Here is a 17,338-nt window from a genome sequence, read left to right as displayed (position 1 = left end):
ATGTAAGTTAGATGTAAGGAATAAATTGTTTAGAGTGGGGGTGGTGAGGGACTGGTACAGGTTGCCCAGAGATGTGGTGGGTGCACAATCCCTGGGGACATTCAAGGTCAGGCTGGATGGGGCTCTGATGGAGCTGTAGGTGTCCCTGTTCATTGCAGGAGAGTTGGTCTAGATGGCCTTTAGGAACCTCTTCAAACTTAAAGGGTTCTATGATTCTAAATAATGTCAACAGCGTTCCTCTCTCCGGATACAAAAGGGGAGCTGTTTAGGCAAGGTAGGTTTAGGAAACCACCAGTATCGCCCACTGGGCTGTGTCCCTCAGTGCCACATCTCCACAGTTCTTGAATAGCTCCAGTGAGTGACCCCCCACCCCACCCCACCCCTCTGGGCAGCCAGTGCCAATGCATCACCACTCTCGGAGAAGGAGTTTTTTTTCCCGAAATGTTAGGATCCGAACTGTAGCAGCTCATCTCAAGAAAAGACATCCCAATAGCCTATTTTCCAGCTCGTCTGATCTCTTCCCGAGACGAGCCGTACCCGAGCGCTGAGTTGGACACGCAGCCTATGGGCGGCACGCGGCCCAACGTCCCCCCGCCATGTCCCCGCTGCCCCTATGGGGACGCCCACCCGCGGTGCCCGTGGCGGTTGCGCACGGTGGGGCCGCGGGGATGCGCGGGGGGGCCGGGAGGGAACTCGGAAGCTCCGGGACGTGGTTCGGGGACCGCGGGACGCCCGCCTCGCCGCTAAGGGTTAAGGGGAGCGGCGGGGAGGGCGGGGGCTGCCGGGGATTGGAGCGAAGTTTGGAGCTGGGCGGTGCCGGGCCGCCCTCGGCTCGGCCCCCGCCGCCACAAAGCCCTGCAGGGAAAGTTGCTCGATCGCCCGTTTCTCTTCGCCCCCCCCTTCCCCTCCCCCTTTTCCTCCTTCTCGCCCCGACTCCCCAACCCCTTTCCCCTCCTCCCATCTCTCCTTAAACGGGATTCCGGCTCGGGACGGCACCACGGGGCATCCCGCAGCGGCAGCCCCCGGGGCTCCGGCAGGTCCCCGCTGTCCCTCCTCGCGCACACACACACACACACACGCATACATACATACATACATACATACACACACTCACACACTCACCCCACCCCGAGAAGCAGTGAGAATTATAATCCCCCTCCTCCCTACCCCGTCCCCCGCTTCTCTCCCTTTAACCCCTCTCACTGGTGTGGCAAACCGATCCGGGGGTGCCGTGTCCGCTCGGGAGGGCTCAACCCAAAGCAGCCCCCGGTCCTAGGGGGGTACAATGAGGTAGAGGGCGGCGGCGGAGCGCCCGGCCGGGGGCCGCGGCAGGAGGGCATGAGACGGAGAGCTGCGGGGATGGGAGGCAGCGCTCGCTGCTGAGAGCCGGCAGCGACCAAGGTAAGTGGGGACCCCCCCATGGAGCGGGGTGGGTTGGGATACCCCCACCTGGGCTACGGGCGCACCTGGCGGCATCATTCCCCGTGCGCCCCCGGCTCCTAATTTTTGCTTCTAACCCTCTTTCCCGCTTGCCCCCTTCCCCCCTCCCCGTAACCCTTCTCTACGAGCTCCCTGTGGGGCAGGCGATGGTTGGATGCGGTGCGTTGTGCATCCCGGGGGCACTGGGGAGTCTCAGCGGGAGCTTTACGAGGGTGAGGAATTCAGACAGTGCTTAGAAAGTGAGAGTGTGAAAAGGGGAGCGGGGAGTAACGAGCGTCAAGCCGATCTGCCCCGGCGTATCGCTGCGAGGGCATTGCCCGAAGGTGGTGGGTTTCATGGGGTTTGGCTTTGGGACACACCTCTGGTGCTCAAGGAAATGAGTGGGGGGGGGGCGGTTGGAAAATAGGAAAGCGATGCTCAAAAAACGGTGATCCGTGCTGGAGGAGCGCGTGTTCCCGGGGCAAAGCGGAGCCGGGGCACGGAGTCTGTTGGGCTGTAGAGGCAGCGTTCCCCTTCTCTCTCATCCGAGTTCCTCCGCAAACTGTTAACCTGAAATCTTGTTTTACGGCCGCTTTTGCTCGCGTTTTGTTTGCCTTCCAGATTGGTTCTGTGCGGGATACCGGAGAATTATGCATTAACTGTAAACTTAGAGCAGCGTGCTGGCCTCAGTGGGTCCCTGATTTATATCAGGCTGAAGCAGAGCGGAGGGCAAAGTTTTGCTTGCTGAGCGCCAAGGAATGAATTACAAACACGCTGCTGTTGTTGCGTTTACTTTTCCTGTTCTTGCGCTTCTGCAACAGCCCTTAAAACTCTGCAAACTTGTGGGCTGTTTGCTTATTTCCCCCCATAATCGCTCCGCTCCCTTTCCCGCAGCTCCGAGGACGGCAGCCCGTACAGCTCACAGGGATCCGCTTTTCACCATGGGATTGCAGCTGGCGCTCCTGCTCGCAGGGATCGTCGCGCTCTCGGACTCAGCGAGAGGTAAGGACCGAGCAGCTCCAGCCCTCCTGCTTGCTGCCTTGCCGTGCACACGTGCTCCATTGCTGCCTCCTGGTGCTGCTGGATGCAGCGTGGATTTGTGCTGTGGTCGCAGGTGGGCTCGCATGAAGCTTTCCTCATGCATCCCATTTGATTTTAAAGGAAAGCAGCTGCATTCCTCCGTGGATCAGAAATACCTCTCCCCTCTTGTAATCCCCCCCCCTAGCCCCTGCGCCGTATATTCCCACCAGCAAATGTAACAAACACATCCATTAACCTTCCTGGTGACAGACAAATGACAGCTCCTGATAGTGAGAACGTTTAAGAACTGGGGCTCCGGCAGTCAGTCGGGTTTCAATGCACAGGTTACCAAATGCATTGACCTGGGAGTGAGAAGGTGCCTTAACCCAAGTGTGGGGTCAGAGCAGGGAAGACTGCCTTTTCCCCTGCCCCATACTTTGGTGGGTGCTGTCTGAATGGGAAACCAGGGCTCACAAAGGAGGGGTTGCATTGTACCAGCAGAATGGGTGCGTAGCTTTAGGATGTAGATTGCTTCAGCTGCACGTCCCAAGAGGATCGGAGTTGTGTGGATGAGTATTGGAGTTGAGTGAATGAGTACTGGAGTTGCATGAATTGGTGAAAGAGTTTTAAATCACCTGATGCAATGAAAAGATCTTAAAACTTGTGCTTCATTGGAGCATAATTTGCCAAAAATAAAACCAAAGGGATGGGGAGGGAGCATTGCTCTACAAACCCAAGGCTCAAATTAGTGCTTTGCTTTTTTTTCCATCTTCGCATTGGCTCCCAAGCAAATACTTTACGGAGGCAGAAGCACTATAAAATGATCAGCTGGAAGCTGAATGAAAAAGAAAACAGTGCATATAGGCTCAGAGCCCTGCAGACTGAGTTCCCAGCCAGGTCTATAATGTAGACTCCGTTGAAGTTGTAGGCAGCGAGCTATGAAATAAGACGACCTCATGGATGTAGGTTATTGCCATAGACTTGAGGAGTTGGTGGAGTTCCGAAAAAAATCTGAAATGGGCAAAAGAAGACAAAAGGAGTTTTGTCTCTGTTGTGAGCGGAGTGTCGGCTGCTTTCCTGGCAGCCCCTGCTTCGATGCTGTTTGCACTTGTCTTGCTCGTATTCTTTTATTGCCTCTGGAAAACGTGGTGCGATTGACTGCGGGCTGCTGCCGTGTGAAGAAGAGCCAGACAATTAACAGCGTTAATTTCAGAACATCGTTGTTTTTCCTATGGAAAAGGTTTTTATTTTTTATTTTTCAAGGCAAGATTAACAGGGTCACAATAGTGATTGGGTTTGTTGAACTCGCTCTATTCAGAGCTGGAAAAAAAACATCTTGCGTGTGGATGGAGAGGTGGTGTGTGTTGTTTGAAATGAAATAGAATATAAATCCAGGGCCAAACCCATGAAAAATATCATTCACTCATTGTCTATAATGAGGGAGGAAGAGAAGAAAGAAGTGTAAAACAGAGTAGAAACAGAGCCACGGCCCTACTATTACAACCCTGCTCTGCCTCTCTTTGAAATTGAGAGTATTAAAAGGGCGATGGGTGCAGATGAAGGATCAAACATCTACATGAGCAGAGGTGGCACATCTCTGGCACACTGCAGCCGCATTTTGGGAAGCCAATCATCACTGATTATTGGTTGTTTACTTTGGGATAACTTCAGATTCTTGTAAAAACGTGTCCTGCATGAATGTGCCTGCAGATTTTTTCCAAATGTATCATGTGGTACATTTGGTGGTGGGTAGGTGTCACCTGCTTGAATCTATCGGTCATTTCTCAGCCTGAGATTTTTATCTGGAGGTAGAAGAGCTCTTTGTTTTGGCCAAAAAGCCTTTAGTAGCCCTGTCCCAATTGCAAATTTTACACGTGTGGCACAAAGTGTGCCAGCATTTCCTAACCTGAGTTGTCAAGAGGTGCTCAGGTGAGGAAGGTGGCTGAGAAGGTTCTGATTGAAAGCACTGGCCCTTCTCTTTTATTAGGCAAGAGGAGATTTTGGTGGAATTAGGATGTTGTTTGTGTGCACTGCATTGGGTAAGGGCTGTACCAAAGTGCATTTGCACAAGGGGGCAGAGGTAAGTTGCCCACGCAACACAGCCTTGCTATTCCCTGGCAGCTCATCTGCAATCTTGCATTAATGTTGCCTTACAGTATTTTTACCTCTGTATTTAGGTGATGCCTTTTAAGGAGAAGGAACCCACAGGGCTGCCTGATAGGGCCAATGCTACAGCTTTTTCCCAGGTTGGGAGCTGTGCCCTCTGGCTCTGTCCCTTCTTGCACATTTGCGACCTGTTGCGTCTCATCACCCACACACAAAATAGTGAAATAGGGGATTTCTTAGGTAACCAACATAAACTTTTAAGAAAGCAGCAAGATAAGTATCGAGAGCAAGGCTTTATTTTAGAGGATCGGGTGTGGAACTTATTTTGTCTGAAAGGATGAAGGATGAGGTAGTTCTGTCGAGGTCTGAACCCATATTTTCCAGTACTGAAATTTAAAGACTTTGGCTAGGGGCTTGTCTACACTGGAATAACCCTTCCAAAATAGGTAATCTGGAATAAATGCCCCAGAGACCAGTCTTAATCCAGTCTGAGGACTCTCTGAAAGGAGCCTGTGCTCGGTGGTTGCTCCTTGGGAGCTGTTTGGGTGAACCTCCACACTCCTCCTTTCCTTACTGGGTGAACATGGGAACTTCTGTGTGCACAAAACCCACCCTTTGAGCACATAACCTGCTCTCAGTGGGGGAATATCCCTCCTGGCTGGCAGCCGAGGCACAGGGTGACAGCTCCAGCCTTTCTGCCAGCAGCCCTGGCTACGTCAGCCCTTAACCTGGGAGAATGATGCAGGGCCAGTGGCTCGTCCCTCATGTCGCTCCATTCCCTACCCTCTGCACAGCCCTATACTGGGCATAAAAACCCTCCTCCACGGGGACGAATGCCATCTTGGGTCACTAACCCTTGGTGACTATGTCCCGCAGCAATGTGGCTCCAACCACTCCACACCTCCGGTCGGATACAGGTAATACAATCTGATATTTTCCCACTGGTGTTAACTCAGTGACACACGACGCAATATTTGTTCCAAATCTGTCAAGTTGCCATCCGATTCACTTTGGTTACCGTATATGGTCACATTGGGATGTGCTTGGCTTGGTCCCGTGGCTTAAGCAAGATTTTGTACGGTATGTTTAGAAGTTTTTGGTAAGAGCAGTGACAACCCTCCTGTTAGCGAGTAAACTGATATTCTGCTGGAAACTAATTAGTTTGGATGTTGATTTCATTTTCAGTGCCTTGCGTAGGGAGGGAAGAGCGGGACCTTAATTACTTTCTACTCTTGCACTTCTCTCTGCTCCACTTGGCTTCCAAGTCTGGTTGGTTCCTGCTTTATGGGGAATGTGTTGGAACTACGTTAAAACTCAACAGTTTGGTGCAGAAATAATGCTGTTTGCCTTTTTTGCTAAGCATTGGAGAAAAGGGAATGGGATACTAGAAAGTTTGTGGTTGCGTTTATTATTATTGTTATTTCTTGGAAGCTGTGAGTACTTGATATATAAACCACAAAGTTAGGGAAGGTTAAATAAGAGTGAACGGTATTTAATGCGGATAAGGTAATGATAATATAAGAGATGGCTGTTGGCTTCTGTTTACAGTCTCCTTTATTCCTGCCCCAATGTTGTTATCAGGTATAACAATTGGGTAATTCTTTACTTGTGAAAGAGAAGCGCACTCAGACCCACAGTCTGATCCAAATTTTACGTAAGTCGCTGCAGATTTCCTGGTTAAGTTTGGTGTCTTTTTTGGGCCATGCTCTTAGGGAACTTGCTTGTGAATAATCTGTCATCACAACTTGTACTGAAAGCCAACAAGACAATCTACGAAAATCCTGGTTATTTTTTTAAGCTGTGGTTCCTCCCTTCTTCCAAGACCGTCGGTCTCTTTAAATTGTGGCTGAGTTTAAACATAAAGTACAGCATGTGTCGTACTGGAAAATTAGATTTTTTTTTGGTTATTTATTTATTTCTTAAGGAATATTACAGAACTCAGCAAATGGCTCAAGTGCATGTGGATTTTCCTTAACATTTTTATAACTTTGTTTTTGAAGTACGTGTGCTGCTTTGACCTTCATTAAAGGACGCAAGCGGCAAATTCACGTGTCTGTTCTGTGATGCACCTGGAAGCAGCTCAGTTCCAAAGCCAGACTTTTGTCTACAGAAGAAAAATTTACGTGCCATGAGGCTGTGCTTGAGAAAATACAGAAAAAAAACCAGTTCTTTCATAAGAAAATATTGTTCAAAAAAAAGCAAAAAAGCAAAAGTGACACTTGCTAGGAAGTTGGTACCTACTTTTTTGCTGGTGAAGCTGATTATTCCTTTCCAGTGGGTGTATTGCTGTGCAATGGGCTTGGATCTGCTTAGCCACTGCCTTGACTGCGTATTTTGGATTATTTACTGGAAAAGAGAAAACATTTCTACCAAAGTGGGAAAATAATAATACGGAAGTCTTCTGCCTATCTGAAATCAGAAAATAGAACATCAAAACCCTTTGGTCACAGCTTTGTTTATTCAGTGGGAGAGGAATCTGTGCAGCTTTCTGATTTTCCTAAGGTGTGAAACTCCTGCTTGTGTCCGCAGCAACCTGTAGAATTGTGCTGTTCAAAGGGGCCGTGCAAATGTATCCCTGCATTACAAGTGTTGGTGGCAATGTTCCTTTCTCTTTCATTTCGTTAACCCCCTCATTTTGTCTTGTTTCAAAGAGTTGGTCTTTCATCTGCCCTCTTCCTGTGTTTTCTGGTGAGCTGCTCAAGCTGAAATGCATTTGATCTTGTTTTGGACATTTAATTTGGATTTCTATCCCTTTTCTTGCTCTCTGTAATCAGTCTTCCCTTGGAGCATTCTGTAATATAAGCACGCCTGTGTTTTTAGTTGGGTTGACCTGTCCTCATATTTTGCACCAAACTTTTTATGAATGCTTGTGTTCATAGAAGGGAACTTTTTAAGAGTAGTGTAAATGTGCAAGTTGCAAAGACTTTTGCAAGCTTATTGAACCTGGCACTCATTTGTATCTGCCGTGGTACTATGATAAAAGAAAGAAACTTGCTCAAACAGCCTGATCCTGCTGCCCTAACACTGGATGAGATAAGCAGATGCAGCCCATGCCAGGTGGAACAGGTTAGGACCTGATTTGGAGCCTGTGAGCATTTATGCTGTGACTCCTCCTCGCTCCCATGGGCTTTGAATCCATCTCTTAAGGATGACCTGCACAGATGATACATGATATCAACTGCTGGGCTGATCCCCGCTGTTGTCAGTAATGGGCTAGGGGCAGGATTTTGGATTCTTCCACTTGCTTGCTCAATGGGACAGCTCAACTGGATTTTTTTCTCCCAGAAACACACAGATTCTGCCTGCTGCAGGCTCAGGCTGGCAACTGGAGTGTGCACAGCGGAGGCTGAAAGCAACTTGGAAATTCATTGCTTTAACTTTGGGTTTTATCCTCAAAGAATGGGTGCCATTCTGCAGGCAGGGTTGCTAGGTGTGGAGGAGCTGACAACTGGCCTAAGTGTTATTTAACAAGTTAATATATGCCGACTGAATCCTTTCACATCTTGGATTTTTTCTTTTTTTTTCTTTTCCCCTTTCTGAGTCAAATAAACGGGCTGCTTGGAGCTTGATTGCTTGCCCTCATTACACAGTCTCCCCATTGTATTGCAATAGAAACACAGTATCCAGCAGTGCTGTGAATAACCTGAAGTTCTTATTTCATCCCAACCACCCTGATTTTCAGGAAGAATTTCAGCCAATAACTCTAGGCTACTTCTTCCATTAAGTGTTCAAACTTAATTTTGAGCTTTGCTAAGGGAAGAAAAATGTAAATTGGGAACAGAGGCTTCCCAGAGAAGGTTAATGTTTCTCGGGAGTGCTGCACCTCTATTCCCAGCCTGTCCTGCGTAAGAGTACGAATGGCTTCTAGTTTATAAAGATCCCGAATCACTGCTCCTCATGTCTGGGAAATGTATTTCAAGAACAGTTGACACAGTCTTGGGTATCCTGTCAGGTGGCTGAGAAGTGAATAATGCAAGGATTATCACAACTGAAGTGCCTCTTAGGTTGTATCGCCTTCAATGATTATTTTAAGAGCTGTATTTGTGCATATGAAATAAAAATACAGGAACAACAGACAAATGCAGAAATGTTGATTTTTAAAAATTTGCCTATTTCGCAAATTAATTCCTATTCTCTGTGCTGGGTTGGCTCATGTATGCCTGGTGAACTGATGGGTGTAGGAATTTGGTACCGCCTTGTACTGATTACCAGTGGCAGCTGTGCACCTCCCAGTTCTGTCCAGAACAAGATGTCCAGGAGGGAAGAAAGTTGGAAGAGGTCATGGAGGGAAATCTAAGGATTAGCCAGCCTCTGGGAGGCAATTTAGTCTGAACTACAGTGCTGAAACTCTTGAGTCCTTGTGAGGCCAAGTGTTGAAAGAGAGACTTGAACGAACGGACTGTGTGCATGATCAGGATGGTGAGATGCAGCTATTCCAAATCTGCCCTGCATTTCTCTTTTCCTTTGTGTCCTCCCAGATACCCCATATCATTATATATCTGGCGAAGTACCTAATTGATTTTTGGCCACTGTGTGACTTGGAGCAGAATTATCCTGTTGCAAAGAGAGGCTTTTATTACAATTGTTAGTATTTTCCTATTACTCTTTATAAACTTAAATCTTCTGTTTTCTAGACATGTGATTTGGGTGAGGCCAAATCAACTCCAAAGGAGGGGGAAGAAGCAGTTACTCAGCCCCCCAGAGCAGAAGCAGCCCAACTAGAGGAGTTAGGCTGCTACAGACCCTGGGCTGCTGTGAACTGGTTTCTTTTTCTCCTTCTTGACTAACAGATTTGTGTGAGTTGGAGTAATTGAGGAAGCTGTTTTCGTTCTCACCTAACCCAATCTGTTAACAGTGGTTAAGCAGTGACAAGTGTCAGAGAAGTTGCAGGTGTATGAACTGCATGTCAAGGATAGAAAGGTTAATGAGTAACAGGACAAACCTCTGGATATTATGGGATACCTCTCCAGGGTTGCTGCATGCTTGCTGGGTATTGAGCAGTTGATGTAAAATTGGTGGTTAAAAGCCCTTAAAACTTTGGATACCTTTGGGATAGGAATGCTTTGAGCCTCTGCTTCTGGGTGAACCAAATTCTTTAATGTTCTTCTCCAGATTAACACAATATCCTGGTGGCAATCACAGTGTCTGTTTAGCTGGGTGAGTAATATTAGGAAGTACTTAATATATTTTAGGGCACATTTAAAGTGGGATCTGGGAGGGCTATTGCCAGCTTTACCAGCAAATGGAGACCAGTCTTGCTGCTTCAGAAAGTCTGTTCATATCAAAGCATTCAGAGTCAGGTATTGTTCCAAGTTATAAAGGTAACAGTCCTTTTAGGTTCAGTAATTGTGGCTGAGTGGCTGTGAGTAGGATCAGAAATAATAAACCTACCAGAGAGCAGGAACCGGAGCCTCATCAGAGCAGGTTGTGTGTCAGACCTGTGTAGTGTGGCATTAAGCCAAGGCAAGGTTCATCATGATCTGCAGGAGTTAATATAAAACTAGATTAAGGGATCAGAGCTGATGAGTATCTTTCCTCCTCCTGGTATTCACAACCAATCAGAAATGCAGTATTGCCGGGGTTAATTTTGTTAGGGCCTAATGAGAGTGGAGCATTCCACTTAATCATGGCCTCAGACAGGTGTTTACTTTTCCTTGACAGGTTTGATTGACAAAGAGTTGTAAACCCATTATGGAGACATTTACATATGTAGGGGAACAGGCTTTGGACAGTTTATTTCTAATTGCCACATTTGTTATCTGGAAACGTTTAAGGTAGGGATGGGCAAGGCTTTATCTAGACCAGAGCATGCTTGTAGCACTGAGGCAGAATGCTTTGTTTGATTCCCTGCTTACTCAAACTGAGATAGACCAGAGGGTATGGAGAATTTCAAGCAATAGTCTGTGATAGTGATATGTATGGGCAGTAGCCTCAGGATGTTTAATTGGAAATTCTATCTGTGGCTTTTCTTCCCAAGAGAGTACCCCTATTGGGATGAGCATTGCAGGCTCACAGAGGTGGGAGTCTGTCCACTGATTCTGTATTTTACCACTAATCTTAAGAGTGCAGCAAGGAATTATTCACAAACAATTTGTATGTTTATAATATTATTAATATTTATTGAGGGTTTCTGGGGAACAAAAAAGACCCAGAGCTCAGCACAAGGCTCCTCTTCTAGATAGCACTGGAAGAAAAAGGTTTTCTCTCTGAAGACTACAGACTAGCTAAGTGGAGTTTCAGGCTTATTTTCTTTTTATCCTAGAAAATCCAATAAATCCAGTAAATTCTTTCAGTGTGGTCTTCCAAGAGTTTTTCAACTTCGTCTGACTCACAGATTATTTGAGTGCCATTATAGACTAGGGGTCAAGCAAGTTAATTCCCAGAACAGTATGCTGCCCTGTTTTCAAACTGTGCTAATCAGGGTTTTGAGTCAAAGCACGGTAGTTTGCTTAGTGAAATTATTTTCCTGTTAGAAAATTACAAATAGGCTCTGACTACTCCTACTGGCCTCAAACACTGAGGCACACACACATCACATGTGTGCAAAGCCCCCGGGGACATGCTCACTGGGATCAGGGCACTGCTGGGGGCTTGGTTCTCAGCTCCCAAGATTGAACTCAGAAAATGGGCTGGCTCTGAAGCCTTATTTAAAAAAAAAAAAAAAAAAAAAAAAAAAAAAAAAAAAAAAAAAAGCTGCAGTTGCACTTACACCTCCATTGGGAGCAAGGGAGGGCTGCATCGAGATCATCCGATCTGCAAATTCCATGTCCTTTCCCAAAGGAGACATTTGGTGGAGTTATTGGGTTACCTCTCCCCCTCACCTTTTTGTAATTCACTCCTGTTTACTTTTTCTCCTCCTTTCCCCAAGTTTATTACAGCTGCTTGGGCAGAGGAAATGAATTAACATAATTTACTAGTTTTAGAGCAAGACACATTCCCTGCATGTACGTACGCACATGCAGCTGCCCTCCCAGTGCCGTGCAGAGGAGCGTGTTTACAGAGTCTGGGTCCATTTAGGGAGAACAATACCCCGATTATGGAGGGCAGCCTTTTATTCCCAGAAACCAGAAGGAACCACTCGCCTAAAGTAGCTACTGCTCCTTGAAGGCACAGGCGTGCAAGCTGCTGGAATAGGGAATAAATCTGTTGTAGACACAAACCAGCAGCATTGTTTGCGGCGGAAGTTGATTTAGGGCTGGGGGTAAGAAATGGTCTTAGGACAAACCAAGCACCAAGTTTAAGATCTATCAGTGTGGAGAGAGGTGTTGTAGTTGCCAATCCGATTTCTGAGTAATAGCTGTGAGATTTGTGTTTAGTCTGGAGTGAGGGGAGACCTCGTTGGTCTCTACAGCAGCGGGGATGGTGTCAGTCTCTTTTCTCAGATGACAAGCGGATGCAAGGAAACAGGCTCAAGTTGCACCAAGGGAGGTTTATATTAGATATTAGGAAGAATTTTGTCAGAAAGATTGTGCTCAAGCATTGGAGCAGGCTGCTCAGGGCGATGGCAGAGTCCCCATCCCTGGAGGTATTTAAGACATGTGGATGTGGCACTAAGGGGTTAGTGGCAGGATTTGGTAGATCAGATTGATGGTTGGATTTGGTGATCCTGAAGGTTTCTTTCAACCTAGATGATTCTATGATTTCAAGGGGAGTTATTTGGTGCTTTCTGAGCTAATAAGGCTCTAGGGAGTCTGGGTGGAAAGGTGGCAAATGAGCCTCCAACAATACTTGGATCACTTCTTGGATCACTACAGCTGATCACTTCTAATTGCAATCATGCACCTGTTACTGGCAGATAATGCTGGAGCCATGTCATGTAGAGCATTTGCTTCATGGGATTTTTGGGAAAGGTCAAGCATTTGATTGCTGTCCTGCTAAATTGGATCATTAGCAGCACAAATAGGACCACCTTCTCTGCCCAATTACAGCTGCTTGGATCCTGGCAGTAAATGCTTCTCAGGTGTGAAATCATGGCAACTGAAGACAAAAGAAATTGATTCTAGCACCACCCTGCCCTTCTTCTGCATTGCTCCTAGCCTTGGATGTCTCTTGTGCTGGTGTGAAGTTCTACTGGCCTTGCTGTTAGTTGTTTTGGGAAGCTGGAGCCAACACAGAAAAGAATGTGGTGAGTGAACTTATTACAGAAGCATAGTCTGAGCTCATGGAATATCAGTGTGACTGTATTCAGCAAAACCTTTCCCTTCTATTTTGTGGCAGGAGGGCTCTGGACTTTGGAGGAGTAGGAACATTTATCGCGTAGCCCCTGCGGAGTGTAAAATGCAGTAGGGCCCTTGAGGAGAAACGCCTATTAACCTGATCTTATCTGAGCAGTTTGGACTGTACTGGGCGGGCAGTAATTATTCCTCTTTGTTGCTGTTGGTTTGTCTTGGTAGGAGGGTGGTTCATTTCTGACCCTTCTGTACTGGGACTCAGACTACATCAGGCTTTCCCTTGCTCTCAGTTCTCATCTCAAACATGTTTCATCCCTCTGTGTCCCCTCAGTTATGTCTCCATGGGGTTTTAAGTCACAGTTGCCGTGTGTTTTGTCCGAAGAAGCCCCAGAGAAGGCCAAAATCGCAAAGGAATGAAATGTATGATCTTCCAAGTGGTCTCTTTGTTCTCTCTTTTGGACAAATGTAGCTCTCTTTCTTTCTCACTTAAAAACAAACAAACAAAACAAAACAAAAAAAAAAAACACACCACCCTAAAAAACAGCCCCAACCCAAAATAGGTTGAGCTGGGACGTCTAAGAACTGACTAGGGATGCAAAGGCCTGTGGTCCTGTACCCTTGAGACAGTAATCGAAATAACAGCATAGAAGAAGAAGCCTGAATGAATTTTAACATCTTCTTGATGACAGTCTTTCTGTTCGTGTTCTTATAACCTATTTCCCTTTTATCTTTGCAAGACTAATGCATATAATGCATTTAATTGTTAAATGCAAAAAACAAAAAAACAAACAAAAACAACAACAACAAAAAAAAAAAAAACACCAAAAAACTCCATTATGAGTTGAAGATGAAAAATGCACCAAAGTAATTGAAAGAGCTTTCTTTTGTAAGTATCCCTGCTTAAAACCAGAGCTTGGCCATCTTTCTGTGTCATGTGTTGGATGATATTTTGCTTCAGGACAGAGATATTAAGGCAGAACTGGAGGAGGATGACAGCATTTAAAGTATTTTATTTTGCTCTTGGAACACGTGTCAGCAAATGTGTCAGGTAGGTTTTGCATTATGCAATAGATACAGCATAATGCACAGCTGTTTTTATAGGCAGTGTAACATTTTAGTCCTAGGGGTTTAGTGCCCAGAAGATACAGCTGTGTACAAAGCCTGAGTCCCATGGTGGAACAGGTGCAAAGGTGCAGCTTATGCATGCACTGAGGGGTTTGTAGAGCACACTTGTGTGATTTGTATTCAGTGACCGCAATTCCACTCTTGCCCTCTCTGCTGAGTACGGAGTTGGTAGATTTTAGGGAGAATTGGGCATTATGCCGTGATTATTTTTGATGATAATTGTGGTGAGATTCCTTGAAAGGAGGGGAAAAAAAAAATAAATCAGTTACAATTTTTCAGGTAGCAGCAAAGTGTTTGCATGCTAACAACAAGGTCTGCCTGCACCCAAGCGTTACTCCATGTCCTGCTGGAGCCCACCTTGGTTTCTGTTCCCTCCCAGAGCAGAGCAAAGAAACGCCAACCTAAATTTTTGGAACCCTAGGGAGGGAAAAAGCATTGAGAAATACCAATTTCCACACATACACACAAAAAAAGAGAGGTTCTTCCAAAAGATTTCATTTTGCTTGGAAAGGCTGTGGTGGCTGTTGAAAGGGCATTTGGATGGAAAAGGGCCAAGCAGCCCTAGGCATAACCAACACCCTCAATTGAGAAATATTTTCAAACAGCAGTGTTGTTAAGAAGTAATTAAAGTCAAATAAAACAAGGAAAATAATTTATGACATGTACTTGAATTCGTCCTGGTTTGAATCCACTGAAACTCATGTAGCGTGACACTGGAGACGTGCAAGGGGAAGAACAAAAACAAGTTTTTCAATGCACTTTTGTAACTATAGAAGTTTCTGACCTCATACATCATTTCAACCAAGTGTTTAAGCACAGACTTACTATTAAGCACCCTAGAATCCCTTTTATTCAAAGAAATGCATGCGGAGAACCCATTACATTGCTTATTTGAAATGTGGAGGACCTAAGCATAGGTTGAAGTGGTAGCAATTATTTTGGGAGATTTCTAACCCTGTTGGTTTTTTCTTTTCCATTAAAATAAGTTTTCTAGAATCATGAAAACTAGGGAAATAGTTCAGTTTTCAGGTGGGGGAGGGGAAGAGACCACGAGTCCTGAGAGTTCTGGAGGACAGATAGAAAATATGAGTTGTGCAACTTTAGGCAACAGAAGGAAAATAAGGAAGTAACTTTTGTATAACTTCTCTAAACCAATAGTGCTATTTTAGAGCCTATTTTATAATTTTTGTATTCTTGAGATTGGCTGTACTCCTGTTGTGTGAGGGCCTGAGCCTGGATAGGAGAGCAGTTTGCAGTTTTCATTGCTTCATCCCTCTGCCTTTCCTGCAGAGCTATCTTGATTGAAATGTGGAGGAGGAAAAAGAGAAGAAAAGAACACTTCTGGTGGCCAACTGTGTCACTTCAATTTTTGCTAGTTCTTGAGGAAGATTTGTGAGGATGGTCCATGGGGGAAAGGTTCAGGTCAGAGGTAGAAATCTGCTTGCCCCATATCGGAGGCATTTATAATGCCAGGACAGCTCTCTGGAGAGTGTCCATCTGTCTGTCCTTTCCTCTGGGGTTGACAAGAGGCAGACAGCCTCCCCCCCAGCTGCTCCCTCTGTCATGTTACAAATGAGATGCTGAAACGCAGCCCTTGGCCTTGAGACAGCTCTTCTCTTTCTTGTTCATTCTGCCCATCAATTAATGTCACATAAAGGTGTTTTACAACTATTTTATAACTTTTTAAAGAGAGAGACCCTTGTGAGGGGAAGTCCAACCCCTGTGCGGGGTGGCTGCCAAAATCTGTGTGTGGTAAGTTATGCTCAGGAGCTCTGCTTGTGGTGGCTTACCAACCAGAATGAAAAAACAGTACTCTAGCATCCAAGTTCTTCAGCAGATAGTTTATCTGTAAAGAGAGGATCTTGTAAGCAAGGGTAGAGAAAATCCAACTTTTCCTGTCTCAGCAGGGCAGTAGTTCTTAACACCAGTGTGGAAGTGGTCCTCTATCTTTGCCCAGTTCTGATGCACTTGGTAGTTCTTTGAAACTGTTGGAGTGGGTCCAGTGGGGGCTGTAAGTATGCACGGAGGCTGGAGTATTTCTCCCCTGGAGACATGCTGAGAGCTAGGGGTGTTCAACTTGGCAAAGAGAAGACTCTGGGGAGGCTTTACTGTGGCTGTTCAGGACCTGAATGGTCTGGAATGAAATCTGGAAGGGGACCCTTTACCAGCGGGTGTAGTAATGGGACAAGAGGGAACAGCTTTGAACTTCTTCTTTTTTTTTTTTTTTTTTTTAAAGTAAAAATAGAAGATTTAGATTAGATATAAGGAAGAAATTCTTCACTTTGAGGATGATGGTGAGGCACTGGCATAGGCTGCCCAGAGAAGCCACGGCTAAAACCCTTCCCTGGAGGTACTCAAGGCCAGGTTGGATGGATGGATGGAGCTCTGGGCAACCTGGTCTGGTGGGAGGTGTCCCTGCCCACTGCATGGGGCTGAGACTGGATGGGCTTTAAAGTTTCTGCCAAGCCATGATTCTGTGATCTCTCCCTCTGCCAGTACAATGAGAGCAAGCAGCACTGCAAGTCATTGTTCACTCTTGTAGCTCTTGGCCTGTGCAATGGGTGTGAAGCACAGGGAGTGAATTATGAAAAAATAATTACAAATTATGCAACGTGTTTCCTGATGGAGAATGGCAAGATGATGGCAGAGGCTTTCAGGCTTACCCGCTTCCCATCTCCTCTTCAGCCAACTTCCAGCAATTTGGCTGCCTGTTTTCTTAGGAAACAGCTTCCATCCAAAGGCTACTGAATTTTTCTTAAATGCTGGTTTCTGTTAGAGCTGATAAGGCAGCAGCCAGTCTGCAAAGATAACAGGCCATTGAGGCTTCTTGGTTTTGTCTTTATTTGGGTTTCTTAGCAAGTATTTGATACATGTTGAGAGCCTCTGGAGATTTTGAGTTTGCTGAATTTTCCCTCTCTCTTTCTATTTGTTTTTGCTCCCAAAATACTTCTAGGGTGGTTTTGGAGTATTTAAAAAAAAAAAAAAAAGTGCTAATGGAGTTTGTGAATTAGCAGTGTTTACTAAAGGGAGTAGGACAGGTGGGCACCAAGGGAGGCTCTGGCTCCTGCTCTTGTGATAGTCTCAGCTGGAAATACTGCCCTGGCCATGGTTTGAAAGAGGTGAGAAGCAATACAGAACCACCCTAAGTGCCCAACGCTGGCAAAAACATGTCTTGGTGTAGAAAAGCTTGTAATTGATCACCTTTTCAACTCACTCTACCTCCAACTCCAGCTTTCCTTTTCCTAAAGTGTTGTCCCTATTTGGACTGTTGGGTTTTGTTACTGTGAAAGGGACTGTTTATGCTTGGCTTATGTAAACCAGAAAATAAGCTTTTCCAGCCAAAACTGATTAACCTGTTGATAATAATAGCCTGGTTTTGACCCAAGCAAGCCCTTAGTGGCATAAGGTATCCTTGAATCTTTGTTATGACCCTGCTACATCCCAGCTTGCCCACTGCCTGTGGCAACTTTGTGGATCATCATGAGACACATTAGGAA

At 45.8% G+C, this 17,338-nt stretch overlaps 1 protein-coding gene across 1 annotated transcript in view; it reads left to right on the top strand.

The window, feature by feature from the left end:
* Nucleotides 1-908: 908 nt before the first annotated feature.
* FGFRL1 (fibroblast growth factor receptor like 1) overlaps nucleotides 909-17,338 on the top strand; it is a 166,524-nt gene continuing 150,094 nt past the window's right edge. Inside the window, exons 1-2 of the mRNA XM_085223657.1 lie at nucleotides 909-1,401; nucleotides 2,314-2,421. Of these exons, the coding sequence (XP_085079783.1) occupies nucleotides 2,361-2,421 (61 nt within the window). The 5' untranslated portion in view covers nucleotides 909-1,401; nucleotides 2,314-2,360. The remainder of the gene's footprint in view (nucleotides 1,402-2,313; nucleotides 2,422-17,338) is intronic.

This window comes from Meleagris gallopavo, chromosome 4 (genome assembly GCF_905368555.1).
Source record: "Meleagris gallopavo chromosome 4, MGAL_WU_HG_1.1, whole genome shotgun sequence".
In the NCBI taxonomy this organism is placed as follows: domain Eukaryota; kingdom Metazoa; phylum Chordata; class Aves; order Galliformes; family Phasianidae; genus Meleagris; species Meleagris gallopavo.
This window is presented reverse-complemented; position numbering and strand designations above follow the sequence as displayed.